Raw genomic sequence first — 24,897 nt, 5'->3', positions numbered from 1 at the left:
TACTCCCAAAGCTCCCTACGGTCTCGGGGCTCTTCAAAGCATCCTTGCTAGCTCATAAACTTCATGCTTGACCTCGAGACTTTATGTAGCAAACAACCCAATGGGAGCATCACATATGGCATATATAATATTAATTAATGTCACAAGTAGACAAATATGCAAAGCTTGCATGTGGATCCTTTTGTGTGTGAGTTTGGCTCCTATATTTGTTTGAATGCATACCTTGAAAAGTAAATTAGTATTCTATTTTTAATCGATATATATATTAATACATTTTGAGTAATATTGTATCTCTCAAATATATTCATTTAGCCCAATTAAAATTTTCCCATAACCTTACATATCAATATAAAAGAACTCGATCAACACAAATTATATAAGTGGATTATGATGTAGGAGCTATTTCTATTATTGTAATGCTGCCTTTTTTGCAATCTCTTCCAATGAAGTACAAAACACCATTATTATTATTTTGGGGAGAAGGCAACAAATACAACTTTATTGAATTCAAAACAAATTAAAAAGAAAAAGTAAACAAACAAAATTGAACCAAAAAAAAAATCTCACTAAAATCAAGAACTAATACATGGTAGATGGACCATCAACTGCGGCTGGAGAGTCCTTGGCAGTACTGGCAATTGGCATATCGTTAATTAATTGATAGCATTGCAGCAATTTTTGTCCCTTAGAGACCTAATCTCCTCGATCAAAGCTTCAACATCAGCATAAGACTCCCCACCCTCTTCAACCGCTCTCTTCCCCTTCTTCCCATACTCTCTCGCCCTCATCCTCATCTCCTCCACTTCATCTCCTTCCTCCCCTCCCATCAACCTCCTCACCGCCCTCTCCACCTTCTCCCTCGACACCGTCGCCCTAGGCTTGTGCCACGACACCCACTCCTCGTTCCCCACCGATATCCCCGTCCTCAGCACCTCCGTCACAAACTTCTCGTTCAAGAACTGCTCCGACGTCAGCGGCCAAGTGATCACCGGCAGCCCGTTCGTGATCATCTCCAAGGTTGAGTTCCACCCGCCGTGGCAAACCCCTCCTCCGACCGCCGGGTGCTGCAATATCAGCAGCTGCGGCGCCCACCCCTTTATTATAAACCCCTTGTTCGAACTCTTCATCCTCTCCTCGAACCCTTCCGGAAACCACTTAACATCTTCTTTCCCTTCTTCTTCGGGATTCTTCACCATTTTGCCGATTACCCAAACAAATGGGTAACCGGCAGCCTCGAGACCGTGAGCAATCTCGAAGAGTTGCTCGGGAGCTAGCCTAGGAAAGCTCCCGAACGTGACGTATAAAACAGAACAGGGTTTTTGAGAGTCCAGCCAGGTCAACACGCTTTTCTCATCAATGGAGACTTTGTTTCCCCTGCTAGTCATGTCCTTTACATCTTTGTTGATCAGTGAAACCGGCCCGACAAACCAAGCCTTCTTCCTTCTCATATCTTTCGAGAAGTGATCTATGTAAGCTTGCTCTAACCCGTAAAAGCTGTTGAACAAAAACCCGTAACTCTTCTCCTCGGCCTCAACCACAGTATCTAAGAACAAAGAAAACCCGGAACGGGGATCCTTTGCCCAGTAGGGCAAGGTCAGCTTTGTGTGTTCGATCTTGTCCGGGAGGCCCGGCAAGAGGAAAGGCTCCGTATCGGAGTCCACTGCGGCGTGCGGCGTGTAACGCCGCAGGCTGTCCTCCCCACAGAGGGAGAAGCAGCTGGAAACCTCGAAGCAGATTCGAGGGATTCCTACGCGGTTGGCGACGCCGAGGCTCCACGGGTGGAAGAAGTCACTGACGAGGCAGTCGGGGCGGAGGTCGTGGAGGAGGTTCTCGAGGGGCTGTTCGAGCTTCATGACGGCGAGGAAGAGCTTGGTGGACATGTCGAGGGAGGAGATGGCGAGCTGGTTCTCGCAGCCGTCGGGGAGGCCGAACTCGGCGGCAGGGAGATCGAGGGTGCGGAAGCTGATGTCGTGGCCGGCGGCCCTGTCGCGGTCGATGGCATTGCGGTAGAGGTCGGCGTTGTGGGGGGTGGTGACAATGATGGCTTTGGCGCCGCGAGAGGCGAAGATTCTGGCAGTGTCAATCATCGGGACGAAGTGTCCCCCTACCAGCTGTGGGAAGAAGACCATCTCTACTTTACGGTCATCTTTGGGAGCCATGATTGGAGAGAGAGAGAGAGAGAGAGATACCGAGTCAATGGAAAATGAGTGAGATTGAGATTGACTGATTGCTTGGGATTTAATTTATAGGACAAGAAGATGATGGAAGCAGAGAATTGAAGATGGAGTAGATATGGTGGGGGCTAGTGAATTAATTGGTAAGGTGATGCAAGTGACGGAATAGATTTGAAGAGCCCTTTTGGATGAAAAGGGTAATGCCGAAAATCAAATATAAATAAGTGGAATATATATTTTTTATTTGTTCTCACCCCTCTTGCCATGCACGCCGAAACAGAACAATCCCCGCGCGCTGCTCGTGGAGGCTCCTTTTCCCCTCGGGCTGCTCGTGGAGGCTCCTTTTTTATATTTTATTTAAAAAAAAAAAGAGAAAAGAAAATATATATTATTATTTTGAAAAAAGGAAAAAAAAAATTATATATAATGTATGTGCATAATGAATTAGACAAAAAGGTCTTCCAAGCTTCTTCTTCTTTTCGGTTTTTGTGTGCAGATATTGATAACTAATATGCCCCAAATATATCACCTATTTATAAGAGATCAAAGCGCAGCATTATGAGAGCAGTTACTGTCCAAATCAACCGTCCGACCAGAGCAATTGACGTCCGCCTTGTAATAAATAGAGCGATTCACGCCAACGAGATAAAAACCAGAGCGATTCACGCTCACATCATAACTCGCCAATAAATGACACTACATTCTTAGGTTAACCTGTATCACTATAAATAAGCACTATAAAAAATGAGGGTATTAGTGACGCGGTTTTCAAATAGTTACTATATGTGTCGTTACTACTAACTTTTAGTGACGAATATAACTTTCGTCACTAATAATGGAATACTAGTGATAGGTATAATTCATCACTAAAACCCTAACACCATCACTATACAGTATAGAACGGCTCAACTCAAATTCATCACTAATAGTAGGGGTATTAGTGACAAATTAGAAATTTGTCACTACTAGTAGAGTATTAGTGATGATTTAGAAATTCGTCACTACTAGTATGGTATTAGTACCAAATTAAAAATTTGTCACTACTAGCATTGTATTATTGACGAATCCGAAATTCGTTACTAAAAGTAAGTTATTTGTGAAGGTTTCAAATTCGTCACTAATAGTAGGGTATTAGTGAATTTGAATCCTTCACTAATAATTAGAAAAATAAAAAAAATACCTTTTAATACTAATTTTTTTTAATCATGAATTCTTATATAAAAATCTATAATTACATTTTCGAATACATAAACTAAAACTATTCAAAATTTCATACAAATTCAATTGAAATGAAGAAATAACATATGTTCAGATAACAGAAATTATTTAAAATTATTCAAAATTCAAATATAAATACTAGTACAAATTCAAATTAAAATACAAAAATTCCATTTGTTCAAATAAGAATTAAAACTATAAGAGACAATATTGTCTGATATATTCTAATGAGGCAGTCCAATGCCTGAAATGAGATATGAGATTGAGAGAAATAAAAACGATCTCTAGGCAACAAAACTTTAGGCAGCACCTGCTCCCTTTTCCTTCTTTCCCTTTTTCCTCTAGATCTTTAGGCAGCACTTGCTCCCTTTTCCTTCTTTCCCTTTTTCCTCTAGATCTTCTTCATGTAGAATTTCACCTCTTTCCCCTCCAAAATATATTTGCAAAACCTTTTAACCAATGCATTTAGCCGAGATGCCCAACATAAAAGAAAAATTAAAACAAATACAGTAATATTCAATAGTATAAATTGATGCTTGACAAATTTTTCATGCAAAAGATACCCCCCTCATCGTTGAGTATCAGAAAATGTAACAGCCAGTTTAGTATTGGAAAATAATTTTTATTTTCTATTTTCAAAATATAATGAAATAAAAAATGTCAACACATTTTCCTGTTTTGAAGACATCTATATTAATTCAAAATAAGGCTATATTTTGGTCATTTTAAATCTAGAAATGAAAAATAAAAATTTATTTTTGACAACTAAACAAACCCAAACTACTTTCATAAGCTAACCACAAACAACTAACAAAAATAGGGCACCTCACCACTTGAGAACAATTGACATTAGATGATGAGTGGGATGCCTCGTAAAAGTTCACCAGATACATTGAGGTTTTATTGGTTCACTGACTAGCTATTCGTACGAATAGGACAGAATATAAGAAGATATCTAGGAATAGAGATAATAGTCATTTCATATTTTTTCATCATTCTTCCACTCAACATGGAATATGGAAGTTATATATATGATGAAATTATAGTCTTTCCTTGTATACTTTTTACTATGATTGATAAGAAATTATAAATTTTCACTTGTGCATTATAATACATGTTTAATACAAATTATCAAGTTCTTCTATTACAACTATCTCTATTCCTAGGAATAAACATTCAGCAAACTAAAGATTATCCAAGGGATTTATAGTGTTCACTCAACAGCTGAAAAGCCACTAGATAATGGCAATTTTTTTTTTCTCGGACATGGCAAATGTTTTTACTCATCCTTTCAAAAATATTTTAATATTAAACTAAGCCTATCTTTTTTTTTTAGGGAAAAATTTTAATACAATTTCGGCAGCATGTCGTCTGTAAATTAGATGTTTTCCCATAAAACCTGCACCTAATAGGTTCAAATAGATCATTTATAAGAAGTTGAAGGCACACGAGAACCTATATCCACTACCAGCATACAATACACATCAACTGCATCCGTCATGCAGAACATCAACTGCATCCGTCATGCAGAATGCATTCTAGACTAGCATGCAATCATGTAACATATTCACGACAGTAATACATGTAACCATATCTTAAATTCTGAATATAAATAGCAGAGAACAGTGGATAGTATTGGGTTGAGTGTAGTATTGTTATTCATCCAGACATTTGGACATGAACGTTATGAGATGATGAGAGCATTTAATTTAAATAATTATGAAACTGATGCTCCCTGTTAGTTATGTATATATTCAATGTATGTCTTTTTTCAAATTTTCAAATCCTCGGCCAAGCCAAGTGTGACAACCCGATTAAAATGGAATTTAAATAATAAAGAGGAAAAAGGGAATTATCAGAGGACTCGTCGACCAAGAGAGAATTCGTCGACGAAGACTGAATTTCGTCGACGAGGAAATATCGAGTGAGATTTTGAGCCGACTGAATTTCGTCGGCAAGGACTGAATTTCGTCGACGAGATTATTAAAGGATTCGTCGAGGAATGACGTGGCTTGTCAATGAATTCCCTGTTTTATAAATATCAAAATCCGAATTTTTGTTACTTCACAAGTAAGCAAACTCATTTTCTCTCTCCTCCATTCGGTTCTCTCTCTCTCTCTTCGCTTTTGGGCCAAATTTACGCCAGATCGACAATCCGAAGTCACCACGACGCTCCTGGGGAAGTTCTCTCCAAATCTACTGTAGTAGATCGTTGGTGAAAGTAAGTTGGAAATCATCTCTAAGTTGAGGTAAGGTTTTCTAGACCAAATTTGACCTTACGGTAGTTATAGGAAATGATGTACCCATAGAAATACTGAAGTTTAGTACTGTAAATTTTCATTTTCACGGTCTTGATCAGGAAATTCTATGGGTGTTAGGTTAGGATATTTTAGGAGCTTTCTCAGTAGTCTGGTAAGGGAATAAACTAAAGCAGTCATTTTCATGTAAATTATTATTATTTATGAGAAAAGTTATTTTCTAGAAAGCATGTATTATATCTATAGATTACAAAGGAAATGTATATTTGAGAAAAATAATGCTGATATGTTGAAATGTATATATGTGACGACCTGCTTAGTTTCCATATTTTTTTTTATCAATATCACAAATCCCATATCAGCAGATCATAGTCCACCTGAACCCGTGGGTATCAGGGATATATCAGAATACATAACGGAAGCCTAAGCAGTAGGAAACATATATTCACAATATTGTAAATACAAAACATCCATCATATTACTACAAATACCAAAGTCACTATAACATTGTATTTCAGTATATACACATCTTAACAAAATCTAGGGACATTTTTCCCAAAAAATCCAACTATCCCTACTAAAGCTTACCCTTCAAAAAGAGCAATCAACTGCTCTAGATCAATGGGGCTTTTTCTGCTCTCTTATCTGGGGCTCCTGAAAAGTTTATAAACTTTTGGGGTGAGACACCTCTCAGTAAGGGAAATAAACTAATACCAGTGTATGGCAACATGAGTATTTCGTGTTCTACATATACCATACATAATATATTCAGTAACTGTTTCGTCAAATCTGGGAAAACATATATATATATATATATATATATATATCAAATCATGGAAGATTATACTGCATTTTTATAAACAAATCTCATCTCATATAATAATAATAACATAAAAATATTCCTGGTAGGTTAGCTAGTTGTTGTCATGTATTATCCCCACATGATTGGGTTGTGTGGCCCGAAGGTGAGACTTGACAATGGTTGGCCGACCACTACCAAGTCAATCGTACAGTCTGTAAGTCCAATGGGTCTGCCAGACCTGGTCCGTACACCAGGGACACTCGCACACTTCTTATAAACCACATCGACCATCCAATCTCACACCACTCCGTACAGCAGCATTAACACAAATATCATGATCAGGAAGACCAAGGACACATAGCAACGGTACCGTGCAAGTGTTATCCTAGACCAAGCCAACCAGGTTCTGATATCATAGACAATATATTGAAACTGTGATACATGGATATTTCATATCATTAATTTTCACATCAATCATATCATTTTGCATATATACGTATATCATGAAAATCATCAGCCCGTACACCGACATTACACATTTTATCATAACTCGGTTTGTACGCTGACAAATCGTAACACAACAAGTACACTAGCAAATCACATCATAGCATGGCTTGTACGCCGGCAAACATATCATAGCCCGACCTATACGCCAGAAAACCACATCATAGCACAGCCTGTATGCTGGCAAATCACATCATAGCATGGCCCATACGCTAGCAAACATATCATAGCACAGCCCGTACGCTGGAAAATCACATCATAATCTCATTCCAGAAAACAATATTTCACAACATTTTATACTAATGCCACACTAACGGGTTTTTCACATATTCAATATATCATCATTTAACCGTATTTTCCTAAATATAAATCATATATAAATATATTCATTTCCCTGAAGCCAAATTCTATAATTATATATATACATATTTCATAAAATACTAGCTTAATTTATCCCCTTACCTGGCCACTGAGAAAGCTCCCAAAATATTCTAGTCTTACACCCGTAGGATTTCCTGACCAATACCCTGAAAATAAAAACTCCTAGTATTAAACTTTAATATTTCCACGTGTATATCATTTCCTATAACTATCACAAGACCAAATTTGGCTTAAAAAGCCTTACCTCAACTCAGGGATGATTTCTAACTTACTTTCACCAACGATCCGCTCTGACAGATTTGGAGAGAACTTCCCTAGGAGTATCGTGGTGATTTCAAACTGTCAATCCAGCATAAATTTAGCCTAAAATCGAAGAGAGGGAGAGAGAACCGAAGGGAAGAGAGAGAAGAGAGTTAGCTTCATTAGTAAGTTAAAAATCCGAATTTTGATATTTATAGAAAAGGGGATTCGTCGATGAGCCACGTCATTCGTCGATGAATCCTTCATTAATTTCGTCGACGAAATTTAGTCCTCGTCGACAAAATTGAGTTGGCTCAAAACCTCTTTCGGTAATTTTTCATCGACGAAATTCAGTCTTCGTCGATGAATTTTCTAAAGCCCTCGTCGACGAATACAGGGGATTCGTCGAGGAAGCCCTAATGATTTCCCCTCGATGATTCCTTCCAAAGTGCAATATCGTCGAAGACCATGGACACATAGCAACGGTACATAGTACAGCGTCAGAGTCAGTCCCAGCTGAACCCGAAGGCTCTACTCCATCACTACCACTTGCATGGGCACTATTTCCTCCTGAATCCACCCTGATAAATAACAATTGCAAATCAGTAATCCTATCCTCACCACTTATCTCGACATTCCTAACTCATTCCTAATCCCCAGTCCTATATTCTAGGGACACAACCCAGCAATAGCTTACTATGGTTTTCCTGAAATCGTCACCCCAGGAAAAACACAGAAACTACCACGGAAGTCCTGCCTCTAGACTGTAGAACAAAACCTCAAATCATTTCCTAAACTCTGGTATTGTTTCCGCTGCATTCTAAAGTCTATAGAACCTAGCAACCTAGGCTCTGATACCAAATTGTGACGACCTGCTTAATTTTCACATTTTTTTTCAACAATAAAATCAACAGCATAAATCTCCGCATATCATAATCCACCTGGACCTGTGGGTACCAGGGATACATCGAAACATATAGCAGAAGCCTACGCAACAAGAAATACACGAACATATCCATCTCATTATGTCACACATCACAATATACCAGAGTTACTACAATCACTGTATCCATATATACACAACACTCAACCCAAAAAGAATATGTCTAAGTCCATTTCCACCAAATACATCTGACCCTATCAAAATACTCACCCTTTTGGAAGGGCAGATCTACCGTACTAGATCAACGGGGCTTTACCCGCTCTCCTATCAGGGGTTCCTGAAAAGTTTATAAAATTTAGGGGTGAGACATCTCTCAGTAAGGGAAATAAATTAATGCTAGTGTGTGGCAACATGAGTATTTCGGGTTCTACATATACCATACATAATATATTCAATAACTATTTTGTCAAATCTAGAATCATACATATATCAAATCATGGCACAACATACTGCATTTTCATAAAAAAATCTCATCTCATATAATAATAATAACATAAAAACATTCCTGGCAGGTTAGTTAGCTGTTGTCATGTATTACCCCCACATGACTAGGTTGTGTGGCCCGAAGGCGGGACCTGACAATGGTTGGCCGACCACTGTCAAGTCAATCATACAGTCTATAAGTCTGATGGGTCTTCCAGACCTGGTTCGTACACCAGAGGCGATCGCACACTTCTAAAAAATCACATCGACCATCCAATCTCACACCACTCCGTACAGCGGTGCTAACACAAATATCATGATCACGAAGATCATGGACACATAGCAATGGTACCGTGCAAGTGCTAGCCTAGACCAAGCCAACCAAGTTCCGATATCATAATACATATACTAAAACTGTAATACATGGATATCTCATATCATTAATTATCATATTAATTATATCATTTTGCATATTTACATATATCATGAAAATCATCGGCCCTTACACCGGTATCACACATTTTATCATAGCCCGGCCTGTACACCGGTAAATCATATCATAGCACAACTCGTACGCTGGAAAATCATATACATAGTTCAGCCCGTATGTCGGCAAATCATATCCATGGCACAGCCCGTACGCTGCCAAATCATACACATAACTCATCCCGTACGCCGGCATATCATACACATAGCTCGACCCATACGCCGGTAAATATATATATATATAAATCTCAACCCATACGCCAGTTTTACATTATAAAAATTCATATCATTCACATTCCTAGAAAACAGTATTTCATATCATTTTGTGCTCATGCCACACCAACATATTTTTCACATATTCAACATACCATCATTTTAACAGTATTTTCCCCAAATATAAATCATATATATGAACATATATACTTTCCTGAAATCAAATGTTATATATACATACATTTTCTGAAAACGAACTAGTTTAATTTATCCCCTTACCTAGCTACTGAGAAAGCCCCCAAAATATTCTAGTCTAACACCCAAAGGATTTCTTGGCCAATACCCTGAAAATGAAAAATCCCAGTATTAAATTTCAGTATTTCCACCTGAATATCATTTCCTATAACTATCACTAGACCAAATTTGGCTTAAAAAGCTTTACCTCAACTTAGGGATGATTTCCAACTAGCTTTCACCAACGATCAAACAACATAACAAGAAACTTGTAATGCCCATACCTGGTCCTGAAGGTCGTCTTTGATACATCTTCTTCGCTTACCTTTACTTAATGGTAGCCTGATCTGAGATTAATCTTAGAATACACCCGTGTACCATGGAACTGGTCAATTAGATCATCTATACGGGGTAAAGGATACTTGTTCTTGATTATCACTTTATTAATTTCCCTATAATCTATACACATTCTTATGGACCCATCTTTCTTCTTCACAAATAATATTGGAGCTCCCCATGGAGATACACTAGGTCGTATGTTGAATCAAATGTAATCCCAAGAAGGGGGGTGAATTGGGTATTTAAAAATTATTTGGGCACTTATTCACTTCTTAAACCCTTCTTATAAATCTACTAATAAATTCTTGTTACTCAATTATGTATGTGTACGGCTATTTAACCTATACATGTAATATGCCCAAATTTAAATGCAATGCTGAAAATAAATAGTAAAGGGAAAAGAGAAGGCAAACACAGTTTTACGAGGTTCAGCCAACTTGACCTACGTCCTCGCCTTGAGCAACCACTCAAGGATTCACAAAAACCCTACTCCTTAAAGTGGTACGGAGCTTTCCTTACAATCCGCTACTTACAAGAGGCACAGCTTCCTCCTACTTCACTGCTTACAAGAGATACAACTCTCTCCTCTCACATCGGTTCACATACCAAACCGTGTATACAATAGAATTTAAAAATTATCACTCAAAACAGTACTTCTAACAAAAGCTAGTGAGTACAATTCAAAATCCTAATACATTAACATATGATATAACTTGAAGCTCACGAATGTATGAAAAACGATACAATCGTTTTATGTATGATATGTTTCAACACACAAATCCCTAATTAACCAAAACTCTCAAGTAAAGATATATTCAAACTGTTTTGGAGTAGACTAGGGTTCTTGGTTCACTTTGCAAAAATGCACAAATATATTTGAAGTGAACTAGTTAGCAAAAACTTTGTCTTGAATATAAACTCAATCAAAATCACAAAGTTTTATTTCATATACTCAATCACAAACTAAGTATATTAATTTTCAGAAAATATCCCTCAATTAAAAATATAGTTATAAATACCAAGGATATTTAATCAAGCTTTAATATATCCAAAAGATAAATCCTTTTAGAAAACACACACTTAAATCAAACCTTTCAAACAATCACACACCATAAATTAAATAATGATCTTGTTTAAAATAGCTATGTATATGTGTAGATACTTTCAAGATCACCCTTTTAAACAAACTAGGTTTTTCAATAATAAGCTCTTTGAAAAATATATGTATGTTTATATGCTCTTGAATCAAAATTCAATCAACCAAGTTAAATAAACTTTCTCAAGTAATGATCTCTTTAAAAATTAATTTTTATAAGAATAGGCACACTCAAGATCAAAACTTTTCAATGCTAGTCAAGAACAAGCAATGAGATAAGATGAAAAGTTCATAAGACTAATAACTTGAAAGATCAAACCTCAATACTAGATTGAAGTACAATAGAGTAAACAAATTCCTTTTGAGAATCAGAGTTTATTTGCCTAAGCTTGAAGAATAGAGATTGAAGTGTAGGCAATCGTATAGCACTAGGAGTAGATTTTCAACGTTCTTGCAACAAGGTGTGTTCTTCTCTTTCTTCTTTTCAAGGGTTTAGATATTCAGAATATATAGTATGTTACCCTTAGGATTGATCTCAGCCGTTGGATCAATAAAATAGCTCGTGAGTCTTTTTAATAAAAATCTAAATTTTAAGTTTCCTGCAAGTTCAGGCAACCGAAGTAGGGGTCAGAGACACAAACATATTAACCATATCTATCGCCACATTTACCAGAGACACAAACAAGTGTATGGCCCCTGAGTCAAATAATACAATAATTTTAAAGAAAAATATATTAACCATACCTATCACCACATTGCCGGCTGTCTCACCATCTCCCGGCGTCAAAGCAAAAACTCTGACTGGAACCATATTCCTCTGCTGGCCTCCACGTGACACCTGATAGCCTCCCTGAGTACGTCTAAGAGTGGGAGCAGCACCAATATGAGCCTGAAAATCTCTCATCACATGCCTTGACTCACCACACCGGTAGCAAATACCTCACCCGACATGACACTCCTCTAGGTGCCTCTTCCCACAAGTCGAGCAAGCTGGAAGTGGCTGCATACCCTGAAAACCATGATTCCCTATCTTCTGCCTCTGGTCTCTGTAGTAGTCACCTCTCTTCCATGAACCACAACTAGACCCTTACTGGGAACCAAACGGCATGGATCTCTTCCTCTATCTCAACTCCTCAGCCTCCAACCACTCTCCAATTTTTGCTATAATAGCTCTATCTACCAACTTAGTAAAATCCTGCAACTTCAGTATAGACACCTACTTATATATTTATCTCCTCAAACCTATTTCAAACTGTCGTACCTTTTTCTTCTCATCCGGAATAATGTATGGGGCAAAGTGAGATAATTTAATAAATCTCGTCGCGTACTGCTGCAACATCTGCTGTCCCAACTTTAGGTTCAGGAACTTCTCTATCTTAGCTTCCCTAGATGAGGCTGGAAAGTACCTATCAAAAAATATCTCCTTAAATCACTCTCATGTCATCTCCATAGGCACTATCCTCTATTGCTCTAGGAGTTTTACCGTCGTCCACCATCTCTCGGCCTCCTCAGTAAGTTTATATGTAGCAAACAGCACCCTCTGCTCCTCAGTACACTATAATACTGCAAACATTTTCTCAATCTCCTGCACCCAGTTTTCAGTGACTGCAAGATTAGTTCTTCCTCGGAAAGCCTGAGGATTCATTTTAATAAACTTCTCAATTGAGCTTTCGTGGCCTGCCAACAGACCACCCTATTCTCTAAAGCTCCTGGCAATTTTAGCCATTACTTGCTATGTCATGCTACGCAATACTGCATCTTAATCACCACTTGTAGTGCTTGAGGGCCCAACACCCTCATTCCCACTAGCATAGGCGCTACTACCTCCAGGGTCCATCCTGAAAAACTATAAACTTAACTTAGGACCCTATCATCATAACATGTCATCTAATTAATATATTACATCTTAAACTAATTCTTCACCCTTGATTTGGATTCAAGGTTCAATCCTACAACCTATATACCTAAACCGGCGATAGTTTATCATGGCTTTCCTAAAATCATCACCCTAGGAAAATCACACAAACCATCATGGAAGTCCTGAATCTAAACTACAAAACCAAACCTTAAATTCCCTTATCCTATACTCTGGTATTGATACTATTGCATTCTAGTCAACCCGAACCCGTGGGTAACGGGGACACACCTGTCATACATAACGAAAACCTAAGCAACAATAAAATAAATTACATTCACCAAACCATATAGTGCATAATACCAGAGTTAACTATAATCCACAATAATATTGTATTTATATACAATCCCCAAAACTATCCAAAAATATATCTAGGATCCCACAACAAAAATCTCCTGATCCTTGTTCAAAACTTACCCTCCCTGCGAGGTGGCATAACTAACTCAATGGCGGTCTCGATCCGCCGGTCTTTCTGGGTTTCCTGAAAATTATTTAGGTTGGGGTGAGAAATCTCTCAGTAAGGGAAAATAAACTAAATACAGTTGTGTGGCAACATAAAGATTTAATGCTATAGTAGATATACAGTACATTTCACATACTAGAAAACATTGATCATAACATAGTTAAGTAAACTTATAATTTCATAATTCTAATAAATCATAATGTTCATGAATTTTCGGATATAACTAATAATACTGAAATTTACCCAGGATGTATAGCTAGCTTGTAACGACCCGAATAATAATGAGATTGAAATAATAAAGAGGAGGGGAAATAGAGACATAAACAGAAGGAGGAAGTCGACTTCGTCGACAAACGCTTCGCGTTCATCAACGACATTGTATTTTGGAAGGAAAAACCAAAAAGGGGATCATCAGGGCTTCGTCGATGAATCCCCTGTATTCGTAGATGAAGGCTTAAGAAAATTTATCAACGAAGAAATACCGAGAGAGGTTTTGATCCGACTAAATTTCGTCGACGAAATTAATGAAGGATTTGTCAACGAATGACGTGGCTCATTAACGAATCCCCTGTTCTATAAATATGAAAATCTGAATTTTTAACTTCCTAAAGAAGCTATCTCCTCTCTCTCTCTCTCTCTCTCTCTCTCTCTCTCTCTCTCTCTCTCTCTCTCTCTCTCTCTCTCTCCCTCCCTCCCCTTCGGTTCTCTCTCTTTCTTTCATCGATTTCCGGTCAGATCTTCGTCGGATCGACAATCGGAAGTCACCAGACGCTCCTGGGGAAGTTCTCTCCAAATCTACCGGAGCGGATCGTTGGTGAAAGTAAGGTGGAAACCATCCCAAATCCAGGGTAAGGCTTTCTACTCAATATTTGGCTTTGTGACAGTTGTAAAAAGTGTTATGCGCTTAGAAATACTAAACTTTAATTCTGGGCAATGTTATTTCCAGGGTGTTGAGTTGAGAACCCTGCGTGTGCGGGGCAGATTTTCTAAGGGGATTTTCAGCAATCAAAAAGGGGATAAACTAAACTAGTTCTTTTTTAGGAAATGTATGTATATATGTATAGCATTTGATTTCTGGAAAGTAAGCACGTTTATATATATATGATTTAAATTTGGTAAAACACTGTTAAAATGATGATACGTTGAATATGTGAAAAACTGGTTAGTGTGGCATGAGTATAAATGTTATGAAAATACTGTTTTCTAGAAATGTGATTATGATATGGATTTTTAGAATGGAAAATCGGCGTATGGGCCTAGATTTTATATATATATATATATATATATATATTTTGCCGGCATACGGGTCATGCTATGATGTGATTTGCCGACGTACGGGCCGTGTTATGATGTAATTTTCTAGCATACGGGCCGTGCTATGATGTGATTTGCCAACGTACGGGTTGTGTTATGATTTGCCGGCGTACGAGCCAAGTTATAATAAAATGCGTAATATCGATGTACGGGCCGATGATTTTCATGATACATGTATATATATGCGAAATGATATGATTGATTTGAAAATAAATGAGTTGAGATATCTATGTATCACAGCTTTAGTATATGTTATATGATATCAGAACCTGGTTGGCTTGGTCTAGGCTAGCACTTGCATGGTACTGTTGCTATGTGTCCATGGTCTTCGTGATCATGATATTTGTGTTAACGCCACTGTATGGAGTGGTGTGAGATTGGATGGTCGATGTGGTTTTAAGAAGTGTGTGATTGCTCGTGGTGTACAAACCAGGTCTGGCAGACCCATCAAACTTACAGACTGTATGATTGACTTGGCACTGGTCGGCCAACCACTGTCAGGTCTCGCCTTTGGGCCACACAACCCAATCATGTGGGAGTAATACATGACAACAACCTGCTAACCTATTAGGAATGCTTTATGTTATTATTATTATATGAGATGAGTTTTGTTTATAAAAATGCAGTATGTTCTACCATGATTTGATATATGTATGTTTTCCCAGATTTGACAAAACAGTTACTGCATATAATATGTATGGTATATGTAGAACACGAAATACTCATGTTGCCACACACTGATATTAGTTTATTTCCCTTACTAAGAGGTGTCTCACCCCAAAATTTTACAAACTTTTCAGGAGCCCCAGATAGGAGAGCAGGAAAAGTCCCGCTGATCTAGTGTTGTTATCTGCCCTTTTTCAAGAGTAAGTTTTGTAGGGATAGTTAGATTTTGTGAGAAAAATGTCTCTAGGTCTTATTTTTGAGATGTATATATGGAAAAACAGTGGATGTAGTAAATCTGGTATTTGTAGTAATATAATGGATGTTTTGTATTTACAATATTGTGAATATATGTTTCCTACTACTAGGGCTTCCATGTCGTGTTCTTATTTATCCCTAGTACCACAAGTTTAGGTGGATTATGATCTGATGAACTGGGAATGTGATATTGATTTTATTTATTTTAAAAAATGTGGAAATTAAGCAAGTCGTCACATAGCTGATATCATACGTTACCCCCCATGACAGGTTATACAGCCTGAAGGCGGAACCTGACAATGGCTGGCCGACCACTGCTGAGTCAAAAATATCTATAAGTATGATAGGCCCATCACACCCTAGTCCAGACTGTTAGGTGGACGTCTACAACTCTACACTGGAAGTCACATTGACTATCCATCTCCCACACCCTCTACTTGCAGGGTCGGTTAGCACAAGTCTAAATTATAATAATCTGAACTATATAGTTACAATACCGTGCTCCTGAAACTAAACTGAACTACCATCCGAATTTTGATAACATATAATACACGATAATATATCGTTTAACGTAAATAGATTGATAGCATTTTTTGTAATAACATAAATAAATGCGACCTTACGCCGATTACTTTCATATCTACGACCTTGCACCGAAATCGTACAAAAATACGGCCTTGCACCGAAATCATACAAAATATATGGCCGTGCACCAACTATCAATTACGGTCTTACTCTGAACATTTCATACATATTGATCTGAATAAATATATTCTTTATCATGTATTCTAAAATCATAATGTACTGCATTATTCCATAATTCCTGAAAATCGCTGAAATATACTTTTTCTGTAAAATTACCTTAACATGATACAATTTGCGTAAAATAATATTCATTCCACACAATACTAAATAAAACAATACATTCTACTCTGAAATCATATTTTCTGGCATTTTATACTGAAAACATGCATTCCAGTTTAACAACAGTATTTTCTCAAATATGCATTTACCCAAAAATACTCAGATATAATACATGCTTTCTGAACATAAATCTACTAATAATTTAATAATAATTTTCATGAAAAATTACCACTTTAGTTTATTCCCTTACTTGACAACTAAAAAAGCCCCCATGAAATTTTAGTCCTGCACCCGCAAGGTTCCCCGTTCAACACCCTGAAAACAACATCTCTCATAACTAAATTTCAGTATTTTTCCGTGTATAACATTTTCTATAACTATAAAAATAAAAAAAATAAAAAAAAAAACCAAATTCCAAATAAAAAGTCTTACCTTGAATTTGGGATGAATTCCAAGGTAGCCCCACCGATGATCCACTCCAGTAGATTTTTAGAGAACTTCCCCAGGAGTGTCGCGGTGGCTTCAGATCCTCGAACCGGCAAGAATCTGGCCTGAAACCTAAGAGGGAAGGGAGGAGGGATGAATTGAGGAGCAAGAGAGGGATTTGCGCATGAAATTCAGTTGAAAAAAAAAATCAAGTTTAGGCTATTTATATACTAGCCTTTGTCAACGAGCCACGTCACTTCGTCGACGAGATCAAGAAGGAAATTCGTCGACGAATGCTCACCCTTCGTCGAAGAAATTCATAACTGCGAAACATCCTCTCGGTATCTTCTCGTCGATGAAACAGATCCCCATCGACGAGCACCTTATGTGTTCTTGTCGACGAATCCCATGTGTTCGTCGACGAGACGCTGCATAATTTCCTTCTTTAATTCCTTTTCCCTCTCCTCCTCCTATTATTAAATTACGATAATTATTCGAGTCTCTACATCCATGCATGGAAATACTTGGTCCATGCTTTTATAGCTTAATATAGACACGTGATCGAGATGGCCCCGGACTTGCTGACTTTACAAAATATGGAGAAACGGATTAGTGAAACCTTCAAAGAATACGCTTATCGATGGAATGAAACTCCAGCTCAGACAAGGAAGCTATTTCGCTATTTTCCAATACTCTCGAGGACCCATACTTCAGCCATCTAAAAGGGTGTACTCCTCAAATTTTCGCAGATCTAGTCACAACAGGTGAAAGGACCGAAAGTGCCTTTAGAATGAGAAGAATGAAAAACACGGGAATAGAACAAAATGTTGCCAAGAAATAGGCAGACAAGAAAAATGAGAGGGAAACCCAAATGATTTAGGGTGGCCCTTATTAGGAGAACCGTACCAAATGGATGAGTAAGAATACGACTTTCAAGCCAATGGTCAACAACATAGCACAATCAAGTGCATGACCACATATGACTTCTACCGGCCCTTCCTAAACCCACAAGCAATAGAATCCACAGACACCAGAGAAAAGGTTTACCAGAGAAAACAAAAAGAAATGAACCCATCCCCATAACTTATGCAGAACTATTCCCGCAACTGGTTGAAAGGCAACTAGTTGCCTCTATCCCCGGGGCAACTGTGCATCCACCTTGTTGTCTCAAGCATACGATTAATAGATTTTGGCCATTCAAGTACAAGGCTCAGGTGCTAAGGGACGTACGCTAGTTGGTGTTTGACACCAAGGAGCCTAATGTACATGGCAACTTGTTGCCTAATCATAGGGGCAATACAGTGAATGTTATAGGGTGGGGAAAATATAGGATGAAAAAGGAAAAGGTGGAGCAGGTTCAATTACCACTCGATGAGATTTATGAGAAACTAGCCCAAGCAAGAATGATTGAGGAGACAAAAGTTTGTCCTAAAGGGGTGAGGTGTAGTTTTAAAAACCAAACTAGTATGTCGATGCAGAATTGTGAGACATTTTAGCAGTTTGTGAAGAACCCCGTGGATTTTTTTGTGGATGGAAGTTTTTACTAAATAAGAGGATACGACGATACATATCGTAGGGGGGAAGGTTATAAGGCTACACATCCGCAGTACACGAACAAGTCTTTCATCCTTATGAATATACCCAAAAGAATTCCTCAAGTTTAGAAGAAGTAAATAGGGGACCCACCAAGCTCACTATATCAGTCCCACGTCCATTTTCATATTAGAACAATAAGGCGGTACTCTGGAGGTACAGGTGTGAAATCAAGAAAAATGGTGCTTCATACAAAGAGAGTTCCAATAATATTGTTGGAGTCAGCAGAGTAACCCGCAGTGAAAGAATCTACACTCCTAAAAATTTAGAAAAAAAAATGAAGAAAATAGAAGCAAGCAAAAGCAAGCAAGACTATCAGGGAGCCTATATCCAAAAAAAATGCGACAGAAGTTCTAAAAATCATTAAACAAAGTGAGTACATCGTGGTAGATCAACTCAGTAAACTTCCGGCTCATGTATCAGTACTCTCTCTGCTTTTAAACTCAGACGCACATCGGGAAGCTCTATTAAAGATCCTCAATCAAGCATACGTCCCATAGGACATTAACATGGGAAATTTTGACCATATAATTGGAAGCCTCACCGCAACCAATTATATCACATTCACGGATGAAAAAATCCCACTTAAGGGATGAGGACATGTCAAGGCACTCCATATATCTTCCCGGTGCAAAGATCACATGGTGGCAAAGGTATTAATCGATAATGGTTTGTCTTTGAACGGGATGCCCATGTCTACACTGCACAATTAGCTAGTCGACATCTCACACATGCTACAAAGCAATCTCATAGTCTGGGCCTATGATGGAACTCGAAGAGAAATAGTAGGAATCATAGAGATACCAATGCACATCGGCCCTATGACCTTAAATATTGCCTTCTAGGTCATGACCATATCACCATCATATAGTTGCTTGTTTGGAAGACCATGGATACACATGAAAGAAAAATGATGTGCGTGCATGGAGAGACAGATTTAATGGTTACCAATCCTTCCACAACACCGTACGTGGAAGCATCTGAAGAAGTCCCTGACGACTCCTTCTATTCTTTTAAGGTTGTAAGTCGGACCTGTATGGCCGACAGGAAAGTGCTTCGGATTAGGGTATGCTTCTACCTTTGCAGAACGCAAAAAGATGATGGAGGAAAGGAAAGAAAGGAGAATGGCGCATCTTATAGGGCAAACAGTAAGCTCTGACAAAACGAAGATCCCTGCTATAGACCAGTCAAACAGTATGTCCAAAATATTCTGAAGCAGGGGAGTGATGGATTCAAACAACAGATAATGGAAAATTTGAGCATTTCTGTGGTAGGTCCGTCTGGCAGTAAAGAAGGTGTGGAAAGTTGGGTTTACCACATCACAACAGATACATAACTCCAAAATTGGTATGAGTTTGAGTACCCCATATGGGCCACTATAATGTAATGATGCAAGTATATTAAGTTTCCTTTGTTTTTCTTTTTTCGAGAGGGCTATACCTCACTTTGTTCAAACTAATTTTGAAATTTAATGAAGATGCATTTCAGTCACATCCCATTTTATTCTTTTTATTTACATTGGCCAAATCTTGTCTGTTTTGCTTGTGTTATATGCACAAATACAGGGAATGGCTTTACTAGTGTAAAAGAGCCTGAAGTGGAAATTAACTTTGAGAATTTGATCAATAGAGCATAAATAGAGGAAAAGGAAATAAGTGTACCCCCTTAAATGTAAAAAATGATGGAACTTGAAGAAAAGCATGCAGTTCGATCCTAGTGAGGATCCCACTTTAGCTATTAACTTGGGAACTGAGGAGAAGCCAAAATTAATAAAAATTGGGATGTTATTAACTGAGGAAAAGAATGAAATGATTAACCTTTTGCAAGAATACATCGATGTGTTTGCATAGTCATACCAGGACATGCCAGGGTTAGATACAAATTTAGTAACACATATGATACCCACTCACTCATATAATAAGCCTGTAAAGCAAAAGCTAAGAAGGATGAGGCTCGAGATGTTGTTAAAAATCAAAGAAAAGGTTAAGAAACCGTTTGAGGCGGGATTTTGGAAGTAGAAAAATATCCTGAATGAATAGCTAACATTGTGCTTATAATGAAGAAAAATGGAAAGGTCAAAATGTGTGTCGATTATAGGGATCTAAATAGAGCCAGTCCAAAGGATAATTTTCCACTTCAACAAATAGATGTTTTGGTTGATAACACCGCTAGGCATTCCATTTTCTCTTTCATGGATGGTTTCTTGGGATACAATCAAATTAAGATGGCACCTGAGGAGAAAGAGAAAACTATACGTTCATTACCTTGTGGGGAACATTTTGTTATAAGGTTATGTCATTTGGGTTAAAGAACGCAGGAGCAACATATCAACGAGCCACGGTCACATTATTCCACAACAAGATGCATGAGGAAATGGAAGTGTATGTGGATGATATGACTATCAAATCCCGAGATAAGGAGGATCACATGGTGAATTTAAAGAAGTTTAAACGATTGAGAAAATATCAACTCAAACTAATTATGGAAAAGTGCACCTTTGTTGCTACTTCAGGGAAATTGTTAGGATTCGTGGTAAGTAGAAGAAGAATCGACGTGGATCCCAACAAGATCAAGGCCATTCGACAAATGTCAATCCCTTAGACAGAAAAAGAGGTCAGGAGTTTTCAAGATAACTAAATTACATTTCTCATTTTATTTCTCAATTAACAACCACATGTGAGCCTATCGTCAAGCTTCTAAGAAAAAGCAACCCGAGAAAATGGAATGATGAATGTCAGTAGGCCTTTGAGAAAATCAAGAGATATCGATTTTCTTATATCCACCTGTGTTAGTTCCCCCAGTACCTGGGAAACCTCTTATTTTGTACTTAGCAGTTTCAAAGAACTCGATGGAATGTGTCTTGGGTCAGCATGGCGTATTTGGGAGAAAAGAGCAAGTCGTCTACTATTTGAGTTAAAAGTTTACAATTATTTTGTAATTAATTGTTGTTTGAGGGGCACAAATATTTTTTTTTCGTTTGTTCCTTATTTTTCCTAGCAATAAGATGTACCTCTTTGGCTAGGCATGCAATCAAATATTAAGATTTATGTTCATTTAAATATATGATTAATTAGTCATATAAATAGAAAATCTGCAACGGGAGGAGTAACCTAAATTCACCCCGTAAAGAATGATCTGCCCATCTACAATCCAAATTCGCCTCTAAATTCATCTCGAATCACAAAATTCATCCCAACTAGCTGCTATTCTTAATTTGTTTATAAAACTATTAAATTTGCCCATAAAAAGATGAATGCAAGATGATATCACCAACCCAAATCCATTTATGTCCATGGAGTTGTGCGTAATTAGATATTTGATCATGGTTGCAAATATATCACAAAGTTTGTACTTGCTTTACAATTCGGTCAAAAAAATTTTTGATTGATTTTGTTGGATTTCAATATCTTTTGTTGTTCAAGAATGCATGCCACCAGTTGATCAAATGCTTTAGTAGTAATTATTTAACAAGTACCTAGTGGATGTATTACCTAACTGCTTCAATATTATAGCCTTCAACTCCTTAATTTAAGGTATAATTATATATACCCTCTGGGCTTTCTACTCCCAAAGCTCCCTATGGTCTCGGGGCTCTTCAAAGCATCCTTGCTAGCTCATAAACTTCAAGCTTAACGTCGAGACTTTATGTAGCAAACAACCCAATGAGAGCATCACATATGGCATATATAATATTAATTAATGTCACAAGTAGACAAATAAGCAAAGCTTGCATGTGGATCCTTTTGTGTGTGAGTTTGGCTCCTATATTTATTTGAATGCATACCTTGAAAAGTAAATTCGTATTCTATTTTTAATCGATATATATATTAATACATTTTGAGTAATATTGTATCTCTCAAATATATTCATTTAGCCCAATTAAAATTTTCCCATAACCTTACATATCAATATAAAAGAACTCGATCAACACAAATTATATAAGTGGATTATGATGTAGGAGCTATTTCTATTATTGTAATGCTGCCTTTTTTGCAATCTCTTCCAATGAAGTACAAAACACCATTATTATTATTTTGGGGAGAAGGCAACAAATACAACTTTATTGAATTCAAAACAAATTAAAAAGAAAAAGTAAACAAACAAAATTGAACCAAAAAAAAAATCTCACTAAAATCAAGAACTAATACATGGTAGATGGACCATCAACTGCGGCTGGAGAGTCCTTGGCAGTACTGGCAATTGGCATATCGTTAATTAATTGATAGCATTGCAGCAATTTTTGTCCCTTAGAGACCTAATCTCCTCGATCAAAGCTTCAACATCAGCATAAGACTCCCCACCCTCTTCAACCGCTCTCTTCCCCTTCTTCCCATACTCTCTCGCCCTCATCCTCATCTCCTCCACTTCATCTCCTTCCTCCCCTCCCATCAACCTCCTCACCGCCCTCTCCACCTTCTCCCTCGACACCGTCGCCCTAGGCTTGTGCCACGACACCCACTCCTCGTTCCCCACCGATATCCCCGTCCTCAGCACCTCCGTCACAAACTTCTCGTTCAAGAACTGCTCCGACGTCAGCGGCCAAGTGATCACCGGCAGCCCGTTCGTGATCATCTCCAAGGTTGAGTTCCACCCGCCGTGGCAAACCCCTCCTCCGACCGCCGGGTGCTGCAATATCAGCAGCTGCGGCGCCCACCCCTTTATTATAAACCCCTTGTTCGAACTCTTCATCCTCTCCTCGAACCCTTCCGGAAACCACTTAACATCTTCTTTCCCTTCTTCTTCGGGATTCTTCACCATTTTGCCGATTACCCAAACAAATGGGTAACCGGCAGCCTCGAGACCGTGAGCAATCTCGAAGAGTTGCTCGGGAGCTAGCCTAGGAAAGCTCCCGAACGTGACGTATAAAACAGAACGGGGTTTTTGAGAGTCCAGCCAGGTCAACACGCTTTCCTCATCAATGGAGACTTTGTTTCCCCTGCTAGTCATGTCCTCTACATCTTTGTTGATCAGTGAAACCGGCCCGACAAACCAAGCCTTCTTCCTTCTCATATCTTTCGAGAAGTGATCTATGTAAGTTTGCTCTAGCCCGTAAAAGCTGTTGAACAAAAACCCGTAACTCTTTTCCTCGGCCTCAACTACGGTATCTAAAAACATAGTAAACCCGGAACGGGGAGCCTTTGCCCAGTCGGGCAAGGTCAGCTTTGTTTGTTCGATCTTGTCCGGGAGGCCCGGCAAGAGGAAAGGCTCCGTATCGGAGTCCACTGAGGCGTGCGGCGTGTAACGCCGCAGGCTGTCCTCCCCACAGAGGGAGAAGCAGCTGGAAACCTCGAAGCAGATTCGAGGGATTCCTACGCGGTTGGCGACGCCGAGGCTCCACGGGTGGAAGAAGTCACTGACGAGGCAGTCGGGGCGGAGGTCGTGGAGGAGGTTCTCAAGGGGCTGTTCGAGCTTCATGACGGCGAGGAAGAGCTTGGTGTACATGTCGAGGGAGGAGATGGCGAGCTGGTTCTCGCAGCCGTCGGGGAGGCCGAACTCGGCGGCAGGGAGATCGAGGGTGCGGAAGCTGATGTCGTGGCCGGCGGCCCTGTCGCGGTCGATGGCATTGCGGTAGAGGTTGGCGTTGTGGGGGGTGGTGACAATGATGGCTTTGGCGCCGCGAGAGGCGAAGATTCTGGCAGTGTCAATCATCGGGACGAAGTGTCCCCCTAGCAGATGTGGGAAGAAGGCCATCTCTACTTTACGTCCATCTTTGGGAGGCATGGTTGGAGAGAGAGAGAGAGAGAGAGAGAAATATGGAGTTAAAAAGGAAAATGAGTGCGATTGAGATTGAGTGATTGCTTGGGATTTAATTTATAGGACAAGAAGATGATGGAAGCAGAGAATTGAAGATGGAGTAGATATGGTGGGGGCTAGTGAATTAATTGGTAAGGTGATGCAAGTGACGGAATAGATTTGAAGAGCTGTTTTGGATGAAAAGGGTACTGCCGAAAATCAAATATAAATAAATGTAGAATAATATATATTTTTATTTGTTCTCACCCCTCTTGCCATGCACGCAGACATTCAGCCTTTTCCTATTTTGGAAATTCAGACACAGAAGCGTCCCCTCGCGCTGCTCGCGGAGGCTCC

At 38.7% G+C, this 24,897-nt stretch overlaps 2 protein-coding genes across 2 annotated transcripts; both read right to left on the bottom strand.

The window, feature by feature from the left end:
- Positions 1-653: 653 nt before the first annotated feature.
- LOC131155867 (abscisate beta-glucosyltransferase-like) lies at positions 654-2,159 on the bottom strand. The gene has a single exon (XM_058109317.1). It carries the CDS (start codon positions 2,157-2,159, stop codon positions 654-656), a length of 1,506 nt encoding a protein of 501 aa, XP_057965300.1.
- Positions 2,160-22,813: 20,654 nt separating this feature from the next.
- On the bottom strand, positions 22,814-24,584 carry LOC131154881 (abscisate beta-glucosyltransferase-like). Its single transcript, XM_058107687.1, has one exon. The coding sequence runs from the start codon at positions 24,526-24,528 to the stop codon at positions 23,023-23,025; it is 1,506 nt and encodes a 501-aa protein (XP_057963670.1). The 5' UTR covers positions 24,529-24,584; the 3' UTR covers positions 22,814-23,022.
- Between the last annotated feature and the right edge of the window lie 313 nt (positions 24,585-24,897).

The sequence above is a fragment of the Malania oleifera genome, chromosome 5, assembly GCF_029873635.1.
Source record: "Malania oleifera isolate guangnan ecotype guangnan chromosome 5, ASM2987363v1, whole genome shotgun sequence".
Classification (NCBI taxonomy): domain Eukaryota; kingdom Viridiplantae; phylum Streptophyta; class Magnoliopsida; order Santalales; family Ximeniaceae; genus Malania; species Malania oleifera.
Note: the sequence above shows the minus strand (reverse complement) of the source record. Positions and strands in the feature narration are given on the sequence as shown.